The sequence below is a fragment of the Cyprinodon variegatus genome, unplaced genomic scaffold (genome assembly GCF_000732505.1).
Source record: "Cyprinodon variegatus isolate N-32 unplaced genomic scaffold, C_variegatus-1.0 Scaffold341, whole genome shotgun sequence".
Lineage (NCBI taxonomy): Eukaryota > Metazoa > Chordata > Actinopteri > Cyprinodontiformes > Cyprinodontidae > Cyprinodon > Cyprinodon variegatus.
This window is the reverse complement of record NW_015150794.1, coordinates 656,544-677,347: the sequence shown is the minus strand read 5'-3', so window position 1 is coordinate 677,347 and position 20,804 is coordinate 656,544. Positions and strand designations below refer to the sequence as shown.

The following is a 20,804-nucleotide window of genomic DNA, read 5'->3' as shown; positions in this document are numbered from 1 at the left end:
CAAACCGCTATGAATAAGGACAGAAAAGAGACCCTGGATAATGGAGCCAGGAGACATCAGAGGACAATGCAGACGGAATGAGAACGGGGAACACAGCAGATTGTAATGACAGAGCAAACATTGTCACGTAACGACAGAAGATACTGTAACAGGTTGCACAGCGTGATCAAACAATGAGGACAAAGTGAAAGACTAGCTATCTGCACATATTTCACATAGAAACAATGCATAAGCAAACAAAACATAAACATTTGACAGATAAAGTCACGACATGTACAGCTACCATTACAAAATAATGTCAGACACACACCTTACATGGACACAAACACCTTTTTGGCACAAAAGGGACCTCATACGGTTTCCTAACACTCTGCAGCCCCAATAAATTCGCCCTCTGCTCCCCTCAAGACATCTATGAAGCTGCCTTGTTGGTCGGATGATGAACTGTTACATATATCAAGGTCATTCACCCCAGGCTTCATGGACATACTTTGCCCACATTGCTCAGATATGATACGCACCTCTCATCCTCCTCGATGTTCCTGCAAGATGTCACATTATCTGTGTTGGCTTTTGCTATGTGATGAGTTTTTTTTTTTTTTTTTCCAATCTCAAACTGTATCCTGCTAAGGATAAAGTATGAAATATGTTTTTTTTCCTCCCCTCAGCAGTTGCAATTCCTTTCTGTGTGTCTTACTATAAGGGCAGCGCCTTTCTACAGCAGCAGGGCCTCGGACACTCCGTCCCCATGTCTGTGTGTGTTGTCTTTTCTTCGATGGGCTGTACCGAAACTAATAAAAAAATCTTCAATGTAATATAAATATCAAATCAAATTTGTGCAACACCAAGTTTCCTCTAATTCTGCTCCGTATTATTTCACAGCTGCTGGACTGTATTAGGAGCACTACTCTGAAATCCCAATTCTCTAAGAAAAAAAAAGTGTTTTTAAGCCTTTATCATTGTGTTGATGAGCAACAATAAGCAGCATTAGACTGAGTGAGGACGCACACTGCAGGTTTCCAAACAGGAAGTTCATTTTTCTAACCTCAGATAAAAGTTTTCCAAGGATGTAGAGGGATTGTCCCCATTTCAGGGGACATTTCCCCATCGGGATCCTTTCTACGGAGTGAGGGTTCATGTACTCTTCCTCCACCTGTTTGAACATCATAAAGGAGCACGTTTACAATCACATTAAGAGCAGCTTTGAGCTAAAGGTGGATTTGTAACTTCTTAAAGATGGAAATTCTTCACCTTTTCTGGAGGGACGCTGTAGAGCTCTGGCAGCAGCCTGATCCCATCCTTCTGTTTGATCAGGATCCCCTCCAGCGCCTCCTGGTACTCCTGCACCTATTATAACAATAACACAGGTCTCGCCGTATTAAAGTTTGCAGGTGTTTTCTTTATGAATAGCTTTCAGTCACACCACAGGACTCTGATTAGCTCTATTGCCGAGCTACTGTAAATCTGCAGCTGAATTTAGGATGAATCTCCAACCACAGGATTAAATTTAAGCTGATCATCTCACATCCAAGTCTAAAGTATTTGCCAAATATTGAGAGTTTCACTTAACCTTAAAGCTACCCCCAATCTTTATACCTTCACCACCATGCTTTACACCTAACATTAGACTACACATGCAGTGGGGCTGCAGCTACTGATCTGTTTAGTAGTCGATTAACCAATTGATTTATCTAAAAGGAATACTTTAAATAAATTAATATTTCTAAATAAATAAACATTTGGAATTTAGAAAAAAAAGAAGCTTTTATGACGTATTTCATGCAAATTGTAAATGGCAAAAATGATATAAAATACACAATATATGTATATGTATGTAATGATATATATTTAATATAAAGAATTGTAACTTTATATGGAAAGCGGCAGTATTTTTTGTAGAATTCTGTCTTAATTGTTGCTGCAGGTAGGTTATCCTTTCAGCAAATTGCCAGTTTTAGACTGTGTATCATATTTGACCATTTATTTTAACAATTGTTTCAGCACTAATGTGCAGTTTTCTGTTCGTCCACTGAAAACAATAAAACCTTAGCATTAATCCCTTGTTCCAAAATAGGCTGGGCTTTTCCCTCGCACCTTTATGACAGTCCTGCCATGATCTTTGACATGCCAACTGAAGTCTGCAGAACTGGAGACGAAGAGTTGGGAGGGTTTTTTGTTTTCGTTTCTGATAGATGTACAGCCTGAACTCCCCCATGAACATCCAGGGGCAGGACATAGAAACGGTGCAGAGTTTCAAATACCTAGGTGTTCATGTCAACAACAAACCGGACTGGACTCATAACACCGACGCCCTGTATAAGAAGGGCCAGAGCCGCCTCCACCTCCTCAGGAGGCTGAGGGCCTTTGAGTTGAGCAGGCCGAACAACTAGTAAGAAAGGCCGCTTCTATGCTAGGCTGCACTCTGGACACCCAGTGCAATAGCTACATATAAAAATATCTATCTATATAAATATCAATGTAAACACCCTGTGCAATAACTATTAAGAAAAGAGGAAAAAAATCTTCATATGTAGATGCACTGTATATGTATATATCCCCCGCACATTTTTTTCTTTGGCACATTCTTCTTCGACTATTTGAGCCGATGTAACGAGTACATTTCTCCACTGTGAGATCAATAAAGTCAATCAATCAGTCGAGAAGATGGCCAACTGTCTCAGATGTTCCTGAGCCGAGTGTTTTTACAGACTGTTTAGAAAATTTATAAATAATTATTACCAATATATTATAATAATTATTAAAATCATCCATTATTGTAATGTTATTTTCCACATGTAAGACCTTGTTTTCGTTGAAACAAAAGTGAAAAATGTTTCATATTATTTGAATTTCTTGCGGTTTATCCAGAGATGGAGAATGTTTGACATGTCTTTATTTCCTACAGCAGATTTAAACACAGAGATAAATTACCTGCTCATGGCTGTTGCTAAAAATGCCGTCCAGTATGAGATAAGTCCAAAACAGAGGCCACTCGCACTCTATGTTCTCAAACAGCTTTAGCTCAGCCGACTCGTAATACAGCCTGTTTGGGTCCTTTATGGGGAGAAGGAGAAACAAAGACCAGGTGAGAAGATTTAAGTTCCTCCACAACGTCCTTCTTCTCATCATTTAGCTGTAAAAATATCAATCTGTAATCCAGAGCAGCGCTGTGACCCTGTGACCCAAGATATTACAACAGAATGGCATCCCCCTAAAAAAAACTATTATTCATAAATATAAACTATATTTTTAAATTAAATTATCTTCTAAATGATCATTCATTCTTTAAAACATCATTTAAAATGTATTTTTCTATTGTTAAATGGGAAATTTAATTATTTAATCAATTTAAATTTATTTATTTACTTAATTTTATATTTGATGATTAAATTATCTATTAGATACATAAATAAATGTTAAATATATTTTATTTTATGGAAGATTCACTTTAATGTATTGCATGATATATTTTGGCCCTTCAATTACTTTAGGAATTTTATCATGACGATTGTGAACACCATCCATCTTGAACCACCGGGGGGCGCCATATTTAGAATAGAATTAAATAGAATAGAGTTGGAAGCCCTAATCAGAAAAGTGAGACATTTAGAAAAAGTTTTTCCATTTAGTTTCTCAGATTCCTCCAGGAATATTTATTTTACATCTCTGCCTGCGACTATCTAGATGAGAAGTTTCCAAACTGTTCCAACTATTGGTAGAACAAACAAACACTTCTACAAATTCAACCATTAGTGTAATGATAATACAAACAACATTAATTAAAGTTGTTGCTTTCATCAAATTTTAAGTGATGCTTTCATATCTTTAAGCGCTTTACATAAATGTTTAAAGTAACTTTTATTATAGTAGCATCTGGTACATTGACATAAATTAATTTTTGTTGTAGAAGGAAATGCATTTATGATTTTTTTTTTGTTTAATAAATTAGATTACACTTTCTGAGAAGTCCCTACATAAAATCATACCTACATAAAAAAGCAGCCGGCATCATTCAAAGTTGATAAGATAAAATCACAGAGCTTTGTTCAGTTCATCATCATCGTCTGACACTGGAGAGTAACGTAATATAGTGGCAGAACATTTTAGGGATTTTCTTTGGATGGATGGAGCTAAACAGAGAATAATTCTGGAAGTAAAAGCAACCAGACGCCAGAAAAGAGCTCAAACTACAATAAATATTCATCTGCAGGACTTTAACATATTTAGAGTTTTAAATATCTCTAATATTTTCATTCTGAGTCAACAGACTGGTTTAAATTCCATTGTATGCGTTTGAGGGGCCTAGTCAAAGTATGGTATAACTAACAGATCATTTCTGGTAATATTTACACCAAGTGAATAATCCCCATTTATTCATAAAAAAAAAAAAAACAGATTCAAATGGGGTGAAATAAGAAGCACACCACACTTTTCAGATTTTAATAATGAATAACTATAGTTACTCATTATTTTCTCATTACTTTGCAGTTAGGTTCAAAAAACCCTTCTGTTCATATAAAATAAATCCAGTAAAATGTATTGAAGTTTCTGGGTTTAACCTGACAAATAATATGCTATGCAAGCATCTTTGCTAGGTGCTTTATGGTGATATTTTCAATTTTCTTTACAAATAATTTCCCCGACATTCCATAGCTTTGAAATGTTTAATTTTAAGGAGCTTTTATACATTTGTTAAGGATCTGTGAAGCTTTATCACAGATAAAAGACGACATTTTATCTGGTTTACAATTCTGTCAAAGCAGAAACACGAGGTAAAAACCTTCCCATCTAAAAATACCAACCTATACAAGCTCCCTTTAAACGAAATAAACTGTTTCAGACTTCCTGTTTTCTTCCAACACACTTACTGGCCTGTGAGCCTGAACCTGTTTGGTATTCATGCAGCCAATTGCTGCTGGCAACTCCTCCCAAAATACTGACCAAAAAGAGAGGCTCAAACTGGACATCGTCCCACAAACCTGACCACTAAAGCACCCGTCTCTGCAGATAATGAAAACCTCCCCAGCTTACAGTGATTTGATAATACGGTTTAAAAACATAATAAACAGTCACAAGGAGATTAAAAGAAAAAAAACAACAGTTCAGTTGGTTTCTTATCTGATGTAGCTGGATTATTTCCCAAGGACAAAATGACAGAATGTGTTTTCTTTTTTTTTTTTTTACCTCTCGGGGAGTTTTGTGGCCGTCTCTTAGAAACCTGCAGCAGCCGTATCGACCCTGAAAACAAAAACAAAGAGCTAAAAAACACCTAAACAAGAAGGGGAAAAAACAATCTAGTGAATATAGCCAATTTTCACTAATGAAAAAAAGGCTACATTTGATTTCTGGAACATTTTAAGGGGATGGTACCTGAAGTTTGGAGATGATCTCCTCCTTGGTCATGTTGACTATGCTCATGTCCTCCACGGCGAAGGCGGGGTAGGTGAGGATGGCCAGGACTCCGGCGTCCACCTCCTTAGAGATGGATGCTCTGGGTAACATCGACGTCAGGATGGACTGACGGTGGGAAAAGCGAGACACAAAGAGGGGAACATTAGGTTCAAGGATCACATCGGTGGGATTGAACGTGCTGTAGGTGTGGGTTTACTTGGCAGTGCTGTATGTCATCAGCCAGAGCATGGACCACAGATCCAGGACCTCCTTTTGCTCCAAAAAGGTTAAGTTCATCCAGAGCCTCCAAAGCTGCCTGTTTAACAAACCAGTTATCAGTGCCTTGAGATCAGGTAAAACACACGTGTTTCCACTTCCTCCAACTGCTATCCACTCCCAATGTCTTTGATTTTACTCAATAAATGTTTCCTTTATTTTGTTAATTTAAACTTGTGCAACATTTGTTATCATTGTGTCAGTCTCATCGTGTTAATAGAGGAAGAAAAAAATCAATGTGCTTCAAAAATCAACCCCCTCCGCCAAAAAAACTAAACCAGCAGCACAGAACTACAGAGAATCAGAATCAGACATACTTTAATAATCCCAGAGGGAAATTACTTAAGGATGATGTGGATGAGTGGGGGGTTTCTATGGGAGCAGCCCTAGTCCCAACTCCTTGAGTTTAACGGATTTGTGACACTTTAAATGAACTCATGGTTTATTAAATAATGGAATATTTATATTAACTTCATAAAATATAGCAGTATATTTAACTGAGGCCCATATAATTATACATTTATATAAATAAATTTTGTATTTACTTCCATTTTTAGTAAATTCTTAAGATATTTCTCTAATTTCATAAGATATTAATTTATTGAATTGTGGCACTCTTCACTCTCCATACTTAAGAGGATTAGTTAGACTGATGTCAAATTAAAGTTATTGGTCCAATTGTAGTTAAAGTAGCGTAAAATAGTGAAAGGTTATAACTTTTAAAGGGTAACTAAAAAACTTCAACATAAACATGCCAGGCTGACATATAAGCATGGTGGTGGAAGGGTGGTGATGTGGGCTTTTTTTTTTTTTGGCTCCGCTATAAACCCAAGCATCCCTTTTTGTCAATAAGTTGGCAAATAAATCCATTTTAATACAAAGGGATCTATGTGAAAGTGAACCTTAAAACAACTGGCATCAGGAAAAGATTTTTTTTTTTTAAGTTAACCCGCAGCAGTGCTGTCGGGTTTATTCTCCTTATGTGTCTTATTTAAACCTGTGCCCCAAACAGGTGTCAACACTGCTAATTAAAATCTGACTCAGGACAAGATTTGACTTTTTTTTCTACAGATTTATGCTCCTATTAATAGAAAAATAAAATTGCAGGAGTAACACTGAAGAAGAAACAAATATAACTTTTTAATCACATTCCTCTATCATTTTTTATTGGGTCAAAGATGAAAAACGAATCACTACTTTTCATTATAAGAACAGGGAACCGACCTCTATGAACATCTTCCTCCAATTAACTTATTAGTGTCCTCAGCAGTGTCACGTTTCAATATTCCTACTTTAAGAAACTATTTTTAGAAGAGGGGTTCCCTAAGTGGGGGTAGGGTTCTCCCAGGGGTCACGAGACACCAAGATGGAGGGAGTGAGATGGTTTTCACAATAATTGTGCTGTGATCCTTGAGGCATATGGAGGGCAAAATCATATACTTAAATACATAAGATAATAAAAGTACAGGGTTCCTACAGATCCTTGCAAAAGGTTTCTGAATTTGAAAAATAAATGTAAGACGAAGGCCCTGAAAAACACATCCTTGATAAGCAGCTACAGAGGTTAGCAGTGGGGTAAATACTGCCACACATGGTCCTTGGATTTCAAAAAATGGGTCCTGGAAAGTTCTGGAATTTGATGTTATCCCTACTGTGGGAACCTTGTAAATGTCATTCCAGTACTTAATATATAGTATTAAATCCTAACATAATCAACTATATCCAATTAAGTAAATAACAAATTAACATGATGAATTTAACGATAAAAATTTGTTTAGGAATATCTTTCAAAAAAATACTTCCCTTTATATGAATAAAAGTGAAGTAATACATTGAATATGTATTTTTTTTATTAAAAGAGTTCAGAAAATCTGCTGTAGAATATGTATATTTTTTTAATATTACCACAAAAGAAGTAATATTTTGTGAATCAGTTTAACCTTTATCCATGAGTCAATTCTGTCCGATTGCACAAACACTTTTTTAACAATTATTTACAACACCAAAAAAAAATGCTCAGGCCTTAGACACTTTCAACATGCCATCTAAGGCTACGTTCACACTGCAGCCTGAAGTGACCAAGATCCGTTTTTTTTTTGGCCCATATGCGACCTGGATCAGATCTTTTCATGGTAGTCTGAATAACTCAGATCCAATTTTTTTTCAATGCGACCCAGGCCGCATGGCTATGTGGTCCTGAATCCGATACGAATCTGATCTTTTCAAATGTGACATGTGTCTGAACAGCCAGGTCGCATTCATCTGACCCGATCGACATTAATAGTCAAAGGTCACTATTCTGCGTCTTGCTACGCACAAGCGGGAAGAGAAACAACAAACATGGTGGACGATAATGCGGAGGTCAGTCTTCTCTTTTTAAACCATCTTGAAAAGATTGAGTTTTAAAGGTTGGCAAAGATCGCCCGACGCACTGCGGCGCCACCATCCATGTTTACTTCCTTAAAGACACAGAGCATGCTTGCTTGTGACATCATTGCGTCCTCTACTGTGCATGCAGGACACTCGCGTTGTATGAATGCAGTTCATGCAGGAGATCACATACAAGTCGCATTTATTTGGAAATACAAAAAAAAATTGGATCTCACAAAAAATCTTTTATTGAGCATTAACACCTACAGTGTGAACATCAGGGGTGAGTATTGGCATGGGAGCTTCGATACGATATGCGTCACGATACAATATTATCATGATATTACAGTATTGCTATATATTGCGATATTTTCCCCAGCTTTTAAAATTGCATGTATAGATAAAAAAGCAAAGGCCATATAGCGCCATCTACCAGTGTGGGGGTGCAGAGGTAGCCAAATTTCTCTCCTTGTTTCAGTTAAAATGTTTTGTTTTTAAATCGGTATTAGGAACTGAAAAAATTGATATATCAGGCAGCCAAAAATCTCGACATATCATGAAATAGATCTTTTTTACTAAGATATAGTTTAAACTTTTGCTTAAAAATTTCATTCAGTTCTCTAATAAATCATCAATATTGTTCTAACAAATTCCTCTCTTTGAATATCTTCATTTATTGATGATTTTACTCCTCTTCAATCGGAGGAATCTTGCTGCATTGCTGGACCACAGCCCAACCGCTGTGGCTCTGACTCGGAGGTGAATGCCTAAATTAAACCGAGTGTGTGTGCAGACTGCAGTCAGAACTTTGCGTCCCGTGATATTTCTGTGTAGGAGAACCTGATACCTCCCTGCTCGGTGTCGGCCAAGGACAGCTTCAGAGTGAGAGGGGCAGAGGGTATGAGGGTGAAGCTAAAACTAAAGCACAATGATCGGCTCTATGAGGACATTTAAGGATTCCTTCATTATAAAAAGGAGAAGCGTAATGAAGCAGAGATCTTCTCAGCTTCTTCTGTTTTTGGTTTGCTTCCACAAACTAAATGCAACCGTCAAAACGAAGCCGTCTCATCTGATCCAGAGTCAGTTTGTAGAGGCTGGGTCACCTAAATGTCAGCGTAAAGGCCGCTGGAGTGACTGAGCAATAACCCACGGAGCCAAACATATTCGCAGGCACACCTGTTCTGCTTTTAGCGTAACTTATGTGACTCTAAGAACTAACCTTAGCTGTGCCTATGGAGCTGGCGTTCAGCTCTGTGATGCCCTGGTTGGTTTTGTCTCCTCTCTCCCACATCCCATAATCCTGCAGGAGACCAGAAAAGAAGGTAGAAACTCAGGATAGACTCAGTAGTTCAACAAGAGGCGAAGCAGCTGGAAGGAAGCGACACTCACAGCCACTTTGTAGGACGCCTCGATGTAGAACATGAGATTCTGAACCACGTCCACTTCGTCTTGAGTGTAGATGATATGAAGGCCTAGAACATCAACATGAAGGGAAATTAAAGCACATTCAGAAGTTGGGTTTAAGTTCAGGGTCTAAATAGGGTGAGGTTCAACGCTGCACCTGAGGCAGTCATCTGAGCCAGGAAGAGCAAGAACAGAGAGGTGGCGTCCACCTGCAGGTGGCCCCACTGGTCGTCCCCGACGACGGTGGCGCAGGTCCTGGTGTTGTACTTGGCGTGGAGCGAGTCCTTGGTGCTCCGGCTGTATTTAAACTTCTCTATCTTGTCCATCTGTAGGAGAAAATAAAGGAACCGTTAAGGTTTCCAGATAATGTCTGACGGTGCATCAGAAATGGTAGAACAATCATTTTCTTTATTACCAAAGTATGGATGATCTTACCTGCCTCATTATACACTGGAGCACACCCCTCATCAGCTTCACCACACTCTATAGAAGCAAAGAGGGTTAAATGTCAAAAGGACTTAATGCACACCTCTTTAAAAACACAGAAGAGAGCCTACATAAATGTCCCTCCACCCACCTGCTCCAGCTCATAGGCCTTGGCCTTGTCCTCATCGCGGTCCGCGTTCTTCCTGTAGGCCAGACTGAGGGCCCAAACGGACACAATGCTGTAGACATTGTCCCTGACCCAGGCGTCAGGATGGTCACTGCTCCCTGGAAGAAGGCCGGTCACTGGATCCTGTGAAACACATTAATCACTCACTACAGTAGAAACAGACAGCTTCTCGTCTAGATCAAATGTTTTATGTTGCATCTAGAGGCAACGGACATATTGAAGCCTAACAATGAAACCTTGCGGCAAAAAAATAAGACAGGAACGTCATGGGAAAAAACAAGTTCCTCTGATTTTTTAAAATTATTATAAACTGAAGGGAGGAAATATTTATTGTTTGACACGTTTAGGAATGAGACAATTTTAAGGTTCTTTTTGGAATGAAAATGTTAGAAGGGTAAAAACAAAGCAAAGTGAAGTGGAAAATTAAGGGNCATATGAATAAAAGAAAGTGAAGTAATACATTGAATAGGTATTTTTTGGGGCACTCTTTGTTTGTTGTGCTGTTATTATTGATATAAAATGGAAAGAGTTGAGAAAATCTGCCGTAGAATATGTATATATTTTTTTATATTACCACAAAAGAAGTAATATTTTGTGAATCAGTTTAACCTTTATCCACGAGTCAATTCTGTCTGATTGCACAAACACACTTTTTTTTTTTAGTTATTTACTACACCAAAAAAAAAAAAGCTCAGGCATTAGACACTTTCAACATGCTGTCTAAGGCTACGTTCACACAGCAGCCTGAAGTGACCCAAATTCGATTTTTTTGTTGCCCATATGCGACCTGGATCTGATCTTTTCATGGCATTCTGAACAACACAGATCTGATTTTTTTCCAATGCGACCCAGGCCACTTGGCTATATGATCGTGAATCCGAAACGAATCGGATCTTTTCAAATGTGACCCGTGTCTGAACGGCCAGGTCGCATTCATCCGACCCGAACGCCATTAATAGTCAAAGGTCACTATTCTGCATCTTGCTACGCACAAGGGGGAGGAGAAACAACAACCATGGTGGACGATAATGCGGAGGTCAGTCTTCTCTTTTTAAACCATCTTGAAAAGGTTGAGTTTTAAAGGTTGGCAAAGATCGCCCGACGCGCTCCGGCGCCACCATCCATGTTTACTTCCTTAAAGACACAGAGCATGCTTGCTTGTGACATCATTGCGTCCTCTACTGTGCATGCAGGACACTCGCGTTGTATGAATGCAGTTCATGCAGGAGATCACATACAAGTCGCATTTATTTGGAAATACAAAAAAAAATTGGATCTCACAAAAAATCTTTTATTGAGCATTAACACCTACAGTGTGAACATCAGGGGTGAGTATTGGCATGGGAGCTTCGATACGATATGCGTCACGATACAATATTATCATGATATTACAGTATTGCTATATATTGCGATATTTTCCCCAGCTTTTAAAATTGCATGTATAGATAAACAAGCAAAGGCCATATAGCGCCATCTACCAGTGTGGGGGTGCAGAGGTAGCCAAATTTCTCTCCTTGTTTCAGTTAAAATGTTTTGTTTTTAAATCGGTATTAGGAACTGAAAAAATTGATATATCAGGCAGCCAAAAATCTCGACATATCATGAAATAGATCTTTTTTACTAAGATATAGTTTAAACTTTTGCTTAAAAATTTCATTCAGTTCTCTAATAAATCATCAATATTGTTCTAACAAATTCCTCTCTTTGAATATCTTCATTTATTGATGATTTTACTCCTCTTCAATCGGAGGAATCTTGCTGCATTGCTGGACCACAGCCCAACCGCTGTGGCTCTGACTCGGAGGTGAATGCCTAAATTAAACCGAGTGTGTGTGCAGACTGCAGTCAGAACTTTGCGTCCCGTGATATTTCTGTGTAGGAGAACCTGATACCTCCCTGCTCGGTGTCGGCCAAGGACAGCTTCAGAGTGAGAGGGGCAGAGGGTATGAGGGTGAAGCTAAAACTAAAGCACAATGATCGGCTCTATGAGGACATTTAAGGATTCCTTCATTATAAAAAGGAGAAGCGTAATGAAGCAGAGATCTTCTCAGCTTCTTCTGTTTTTGGTTTGCTTCCACAAACTAAATGCAACCGTCAAAACGAAGCCGTCTCATCTGATCCAGAGTCAGTTTGTAGAGGCTGGGTCACCTAAATGTCAGCGTAAAGGCCGCTGGAGTGACTGAGCAATAACCCACGGAGCCAAACATATTCGCAGGCACACCTGTTCTGCTTTTAGCGTAACTTATGTGACTATGAACTAACCTTAGCGGTGCCTATGGAGCTGGCGTTCAGCTCTGTGATGCCCTGGTTGGTTTTGTCTCCTCTCTCCCACATCCCATAATCCTGCAGGAGACCAGAAAAGAAGGTAGAAACTCAGGATAGACTCAGTAGTTCAACAAGAGGCGAAGCAGCTGGAAGGAAGCGACACTCACAGCCACTTTGTAGGACGCCTCGATGTAGAACATGAGATTCTGAACCACGTCCACTTCGTCTTGAGTGTAGATGATATGAAGGCCTAGAACATCAACATGAAGGGAAATTAAAGCACATTCAGAAGTTGGGTTTAAGTTCAGGGTCTAAATAGGGTGAGGTTCAACGCTGCACCTGAGGCAGTCATCTGAGCCAGGAAGAGCAAGAACAGAGAGGTGGCGTCCACCTGCAGGTGGCCCCACTGGTCGTCCCCGACGACGGTGGCGCAGGTCCTGGTGTTGTACTTGGCGTGGAGCGAGTCCTTGGTGCTCCGGCTGTATTTAAACTTCTCTATCTTGTCCATCTGTAGGAGAAAATAAAGGAACCGTTAAGGTTTCCAGATAATGTCTGACGGTGCATCAGAAATGGTAGAACAATCATTTTCTTTATTACCAAAGTATGGATGATCTTACCTGCCTCATTATACACTGGAGCACACCCCTCATCAGCTTCACCACACTCTATAGAAGCAAAGAGGGTTAAATGTCAAAAGGACTTTATGCACACCTCTTTAAAAACATAGAAGAGAGCCTACATAAATGTCCCTCCACCCACCTGCTCCAGCTCATAGGCCTTGGCCTTGTCCTCATCGCGGTCCGCGTTCTTCCTGTAGGCCAGACTGAGGGCCCAAACGGACACAATGCTGTAGACATTGTCCCTGACCCAGGCGTCAGGATGGTCACTGCTCCCTGGAAGAAGGCCGGTCACTGGATCCTGTGAAACACATTAATCACTCACTACAGTAGAAACAGACAGCTTCTCGTCTAGATCAAATGTTTTATGTTGCATCTAGAGGCAACGGACATATTGAAGCCTAACAATGAAACCTTGCGGCAAAAAAATAAGACAGGAACGTCATGGGAAAAAACAAGTTCCTCTGATTTTTTAAAATTATTATAAATTGAAGGGAAGAAAAGTTTATTGTTTGACACGTTTAGGAATGAGACAATTTTAAGGTTCTTTTTGGAATGAAAATGTTAGAAGGGTAAAAACAAAGCAAAGTGAAGTGGAAAATTAAGGGAAAGGACTAGACCGAAATTATTACTTTTTCAAAGGGGTCATAGAATGCAAAACAGAGTTAGACCAGGGGTCAACAACCCGCAGCTGCGGGCTCTTTAGCGCCCTCTTGCGGCTCCCTGGAGGTTTTTAAAAAATGTATAAAAATCGATTTTTTTTGTTTGTTTGTTTTAATATAGTGTGCGGGAGGTCAAACAAAAATTACTTATGTTTTCCAGTCCTGCAAACATTTGTATAATTAATAAATTTAAACAATAATTTGTGTCATAGCCATAGAAATCAGTGGTCATATCTTGTAACCAGCGCGGCGCGGTGCCAGGAAAACAAAGCTGCAGGTGTGTCTGGGACCATGGATTCCAAAGAGAAAAAAGGAAGATGAGAACAGAGGATTCAAAGAATGGAGCGAATAATTTGCTTTCATTATCAATGTGGAAGGTTTGCCTGCATTTTTGCTTTGTAATGAAAGGTTGTCAAAAAATAAAAATAAAAAAATGGAAAGGCATTTCCAGGGAAGACTAGATATGCAGCCAACCACCAAGTTGGGAGTGAGAGAAAAAGTGCGATTGCAGAACTTCTGGATAAATTAGAGCAGCGCAAAGATAGATTTAAGAAATGGATTGCATCTCCAAACTCCACTACTGCTGCTAGTTTGGTTGCAAGCATAGAAAACCGTCCACAGATAAACAGGTAGCGCTCTGATGCAGGGATGGGAACTTTCTTCCATTTTTCCCCAAATCCTAAAAATATAAATCACACCAAGGAACGCTGGTGATGGAGGATGTGGGATTTCAGGGTTAGAGAGCTCTGCTCTGATGGATGTCAGTTCCTGCTTGGTTCCTCATGACTCAATCAACTCCTCCCAACAAAAACACGTCCACCGTAGAAAGATTCCTTTATCGTGTTTCTATAATTTCACCAATGCAGCAAAACCTAAACCGCGCAGTGAAGGCGTTCACTGCTCCTCCCTCACCTCAGGCTACTATGTGACATTTTCTCCAGGATAAACATTAAATCATGAATGCTTATTATATATTTAAGCCTAAATAGTCCTTTTCTATAGTGGGATAAAACACTTAGAGCCTGTGTTGCTATACGAGGCTTATATAAGACTTTTACATTTATTTGTTGTTCTTTTGGTCCAATATGGCTCTTTAGGCAGTTTGGGTTGCCGACCCCTGCTATAGACCCTCTTATCTTCCTGTTGTAACAGGGTTAAACTATGCGGCTGCTTTTCTCAAGTGTTGCTGCTTCCACAGCTCAATTGCCTAAAATGGAAGTCAGCTCTTTCTGCACCAAGGCAGCTTTTGTTACATAGAGGACCGTCACACATTGATGCTAGCAGCCAGGATGCACAGATGTGCCTCAGTAAGGTCAACATGTTGGGTTTTTAAAAAGAAAAACAGACCGATTGAAAAAATAAACTGATATAAAAAGCAAAGAGAATTTAAAAAAAAAACCCACCAGGAATATCAGAGCTACTCCAGGGCTGTTTTGTTTCCAATCGGGGGTAATAATGGCCACTCTTAGCTCTTTGCTCTATTTGAGCAGTGAAGTGGACACAAGTATCATAACAGAGCTGTTTGTTCCTGGTTCAAAAACTGTCCTAACACCCAGTTTACCCCAGTTCCTCCTGTTTCAGACAAAACAGAGGGTGATTCAGCTGAAAAACATTCACATCTAACCCTTTTCAGCTCAGAACATACCTAAAGTACACGCTACATCCTTATCCATCTGTTTTATTGACATTAAACTAGCTATACTAACTGAACCATCTGTTCTAATGTGATCAGCAGCATTTATCAGGTATGTCTCTTAAAGTCCTAAACATTTTACCTTTTCAAAAATCCAAATCGTTGCCAGGCTTAAATGCATGTTTTTTAGTTTTGATCTTAAAAGACAACATCTTAAAAATCATTGCCAGTTTTATTTAACACAGGCGTCAAAAACTTTGGCTCAAATATTGAGTAACTGGTTTTCTATTTTTAAATTTTTCTCTCCAAGATCAAATCAGTTCCACTTAAAAACACAAGTTTTTTAAAGTAGTCTGGGAGTGAGCTGGGAGCTGACAGGGAGACAGACACAGCACTGCTGATCACTCCTCTGAAAGAGTTACCGTATAAACGCCTAAATTAACTTAAAATGTTGGAAACTGCCAGCAAAATGTGTTCGATTTTGAAAAACGGCAACATCTACTTCCAGCCGCCGCGAACAGTAGCGGAAAACCGCAAATAAACGACCAGGCCAGAGGCTTCTGTTGAAGGAGATTCCTAGTGGCAGAGCGCCATGCACTGTGTACGGCGGTCTGAGCGGCTCCGACAGCGAAATAATGTTTGAAGGCCGTAGTTAGTAGGATTGTAAGATCGCCGTAGGATCATTATCTCGATGAACTGACTGCACAGATGAAGTTTTCAGGGGGACTTTCTCACTTAAAAACATATTAAAACTACTTTTTACCCACTTTAAACAGTAAATATATCAGAGCCGCTCTCTGCCATTGAACATAGGAGCAGAAGCATCAGACGCATCTGGAGCTGTAGTGGGAAAAAAGTATTCAATTATTCACCATAGTTAAATAAATGGAGATCGATGGATTTCACTCAGTTGGCACTTTATTTATGATATCTTTGCAAAGAGAGAACAGTTCATCATGCGGCCCTTATGGCACAGTATTCAGCCCTGTTCTGACTAGACATGAGTTTGTCTCCCTTACTTATGTTGAGGAAAAAACTGTGAAGGTTGTGTCAGAGTCAAAACAAATTACACACGCTTTAACAAACCTCGAGAAGGAATTTGGCTTGTTGTGGAAATAAGTATGTTTTGTCTAAAACCGCCTCTCACTCAGACATCCTCTCAGCCTTACAGGTGAAACAAACTGAGTAAAAACATTTTTCACTGGATAAATAGCATACCTTAATATATTAGACAAGAGAAATCTAAATTTTCCGACCACAACACACTTTACTGGACGCACTTCAGGAGCGTCAAAGGTGCACATCTGACCTGAATGTGTACAAGCATAAAAAAATGAAGCAGCAGAAGGTTTGTTTCTCCAGCTCTTGCGATCTGAAAGTAGCATTTTGTTTAGCATACGCCTGCCTCAGATCAAACAGTTTAATAATAACGGCTCCACTTAAAACCTTGATTAAAAGTGGTCTAGTGTATAAAAAAAAAACAAAAAAGTAACATGGCAGTTTTAAAACTACCATGATAATGGTAACTTAAATGTAGAATTAATACAGGAAATGGAAGAAAACAATGGACTGAAACGTATCAATGTTTATAAAATAAAGCCATTTCTATACTAGTCAGGAGTCTAGAGCAGAGGTTACCAACTTTTTGGCTTCTGACCCAAAAATAAAATGTTACGAGAACGGTCAAACAACCCAAACTTTGGGGAAAACTACAAAAAAACTCTAAAAAACCTTTTAAGCCTTAGATATAGTAGTAATAAAAGCAGCACAAACAACCAATTCCTCTGATCCAGGTGAAGCGAGTGCTTCAGGAGCTTTAGGCAGTAGTAGCAGCTCAACAACAACTGATGGGGTGAAGCCCCGGCAACACGCCGCTAATGCTCCAGCATTAGATCCTCTTCCACCAGGGGAAAAATCCCATTTGGATGCTAAGATCCTATCCAGATCCGTCTGACATCACTGCTGCTAAGCAAACAGGAATGATGCGCAATGCTCACTGCTGCCTACTGTATCTTATCAAGGCTGCACTTTAAAAAATGAAATTGTCTAGAGAGCTCTTCTAAATGAAATTTCTTTGATTTACACTTGTGTAGACAAAATGGGTAATAATTTGGTAATATAGTAGGCCTTTCACGAATATTTTTTATGAAAAAAAAAATGCACATGCACAACCCTGTGCCCGCTCCCGAGAGGGAACGCCTATTAAACGCGTCGGGCACACTGTTTGAAAGTCTCTGTTTGCATCGCTCATACAAGCTTACTTTCCAAAAGATGATTTGACATTTTTCCACTATATCAGACTCACCACCGGTTAGTTAAAATGGAGACGAGCACATAGGAAGGCCCTAAGTAAACATATCACCAGATTGATTGACAATTAAGAGGACCACTTATATTGATGATCCACCCGGAAAAAGAACATCCTCCTCTATACCTTTAACACGGTCAAATCCTCCTCCATCCTTACTGTCGACAGGCTGCAGACCTCTCCCCAATTCCTTTTTTTCCAGCCACTTTTGTTGAAATTTGCATTTTCCCCATTGTCTATTTTTTTCTCCGCCTTGAGCTTCTTTTCCGGACATATGGCTTTACGATCAAGCAGTGTAAATATATCGCAGAAAAAAATTGTTTTCATAAACTTTTTTTTTTTTAAATAAAGCATTTTAAATGACACAATAAACATTTTAATGCCAATTAAGGCCATAATTAAAAAAATACTAATTTAATGGCTTTAAAAAAATTTTTGTGACCTGCAGAAAGCCTGTTTAATGCTTTAAACCAGGGGTCCTCAATGTTTTCCAGGCCAATGACCCCCAAATTGATGGCGAGATGGAGTGGGGACCCCTAATTATATATATTAGGGATGCACAATATAATCTGCCCCCTATCGGTATCGGCCTGTATCAGCCTTAAAACTGAATATCGGCCACCCCACCCATATTTAACCCGATATTTGATCAGCTTCTGAGTTTCTAAAGTAAAAAAAAAAATAAAAAATACTACTTCTTCTTCTTCCTCAAAAACTTCTTTTTTACAGACTTAAAAACTTCTAAAGACGAGGGAAAAAATATTGATACATTAAAATATCACAATATCTTTATATGCTGATATATTGTCATTTAAAAACACCATATCAATCTCTTTACTAATGAAATATTGCTATATGTCATCGTTATGCTACGAAATCCCCCGAAAATTCCCGAAATGTTGCCATATTTTTATATGTTGATATATTGACGCGGTATCGATCTATTTTACTAACAAAATCTCACAAGAATTTGCAAAATATCACGAGAGTTTGTAACAGAACGATGAAATTTCACGAGATTTTGAAAGTAAAATAGATCGATACCGCGTTTTTAAAAATCAATTTGATATCAGCATATGGAAATATATTTGAGTATATTATTTTTCAAAGTGTCAGAAATGGATAACAAAACTGCTATTTTCAATGACTACTTATTTTTATCCAGCTCTAACATCGGTATCGATAATCGGCTACATGAGTTTTAAAATATCGGCATATCGGATATCGTCCAAAATCCCAATATCGTGCATCCCTAATATATATTGTATGAAACTGTGTTCTATCAAACACTATAGTCACTCTATTACAGATGGAGTAATGTAAAAAAAAAAGTAATTTCTCCCTGGGATTATTAAAGTATTTCTGATTCTGATTCCTGGTTGATGGGACAGGTGTTGTGAATGAAACGGTACTCAGCGTGAAAGAGCTCCTGTGTGTCGCTGAATGTGTGCATTGATGACTGAAAGACGTCTTCTTCCTCCATTTATCCGTTTACTACAATGTGTTGAATTCATGTTAATGTTTATTTAAAGACATTTTAGTTAGTGGAAAAAAAATGCAGGGGAGAATATAAAAAAAGTCTAATCAACCAAAACTTTCGCAGTAACTCCGAGGACCCCCTAGGGGTTAGGGACCCCCTGTTGAAGACCTCCGCTTTAAACACAAAACTGCTTCATCATTATCATTTTTACTGTTTAGTTTAATTTTCTCTGAAGGATCTCAATATTCCAAACTTTCTGAATGGTGGTCTATAGGAATGAAAGCTGTGAACTAAACATTTCCTCCTCACTGAGTCCTTCTGTTTTCTGTACGTCTACAGGTGGTGATGGGAGGTTCTAAAGTTTGGGTGAAGGGTGCAACAATCAATCGACCAACTGACTGATCAACCAGCCTAATCTACTCCAGCAAAGCTATGAAAAGCCACTGTTCATGTTTTGAAGCACAGAGTCTGCAACCTTTTAGATCCTAAATAACCAGATAAATAAAAGCTATTTAGAGCCGCAAATATCTTTAAAGAAAACAGATTTATTTATTTATTTTTTTAATATTAGCCATAGGAAATCTTTTTTTATTTTACCAAACAACATCTTAATTTTTGTTTTTAACCCTTTAAAACCAAATGTAATGAGTAGAAGTCAGAAGTATTTATATCATTGAGAGCTCTACATCCGTGTGACCAGTTGAAACAAAACATCTGTAAGAAATGCAGGGAAATACTTAAAGCTTCACAAATTACACAAAATAAATTTCCATTGTTCCAGTGTGCGCACTGGGTGCGACTCATGCCACGATTGCCTGCCCCCCACCCCCATCTTATTTCATTGTTTATCTCATAATACAGAAAAAAATGGCTTATCTATTTACTTGTAAAAGACTTAAATTAGCTTGTTAATACAGAAAAAAAATAAACTTTATAAAAGTTATTTTTGTAAAAATTATCTCATTAAATCAGAAAAACTAAGTCAGTTTTCTTTTTTTTTTCCCCATGTGAGTGCATTCTGGAGTCCAGTGGGACTGGAGCAAAGCTCCCTCCTTATAAGTCAAACACTAATATGTATATATGTATGTATGTATATATATATATATATATATATATATATATATATATATATATATATATATATATATATATATATATATACACAACAAAATAACAATTAAAACCGATTATTTTAATATTGCTGATACATCTTTTTCCTGCAGACACACCCATTGACCCCTCATATTAGTGAGCGTTTTACATCACTGAGGGCAATGTTTTAACCTCTTCACATATAGAATATAACATTATTGGATTTAGTATTTTGTTCCAACAAAGATCTTTGTGGAAAGCTGCAGATTTCAAATTAAACAAATTAAAAGGTTTATAACAGGATTGCAATTTTAATTTGTCACTGTTTTACCCAGGATTTATTTATCAAAATAACACATAGAAATCCATCAGCAGATCTGCTCTGTGATGAAAAGAAAACATAAGCAAAAAAATGAATAAAACAGAGTTACACCGTACAACTCAGGCTGGATTCTGAAACAGAAAACCATGTGGTTTGTTTCTGCATCCCAACTGGCCTGGAGATCTAATTTAGAACCACACTAACCTGACTTTGGGAGTTTAAAGCTGTGTTTATTTCTCCTCTAAAGATACTGATAGTGGATCAAATGGAAGGTGATTCAGTCCAGCAGCACTGCTGTAGATTTACATTTGCCACAAAGACTGACATTTAATACAGTAGTCATCCTCAGAGATGGGGAGACGACACTCATC

At 38.4% G+C, this 20,804-nt stretch overlaps 1 protein-coding gene across 5 annotated transcripts in view; it reads right to left on the bottom strand.

The window, feature by feature from the left end:
• Nucleotides 1-20,804, bottom strand: part of phka1 (phosphorylase kinase, alpha 1 (muscle)) — a 49,835-nt gene that overhangs the window by 22,171 nt on the left and 6,860 nt on the right. For all 5 annotated transcript variants that reach the window (XM_015385498.1, XM_015385499.1, XM_015385500.1 and 2 more), the window contains exons 2-12: nt 13,079-13,237; nt 12,937-12,984; nt 12,659-12,827; nt 12,487-12,569; nt 12,317-12,397; nt 5,609-5,707; nt 5,371-5,517; nt 5,185-5,238; nt 2,932-3,054; nt 1,252-1,347; nt 1,046-1,153 (exon numbers count right to left, since the gene is read on the bottom strand). In XM_015385498.1, the coding sequence (XP_015240984.1) occupies nt 1,046-1,153; nt 1,252-1,347; nt 2,932-3,054; nt 5,185-5,238; nt 5,371-5,517; nt 5,609-5,707; nt 12,317-12,397; nt 12,487-12,569; nt 12,659-12,827; nt 12,937-12,984; nt 13,079-13,237 (1,167 nt within the window). The remainder of the gene's footprint in view (nt 1-1,045; nt 1,154-1,251; nt 1,348-2,931; nt 3,055-5,184; nt 5,239-5,370; nt 5,518-5,608; nt 5,708-12,316; nt 12,398-12,486; nt 12,570-12,658; nt 12,828-12,936; nt 12,985-13,078; nt 13,238-20,804) is intronic.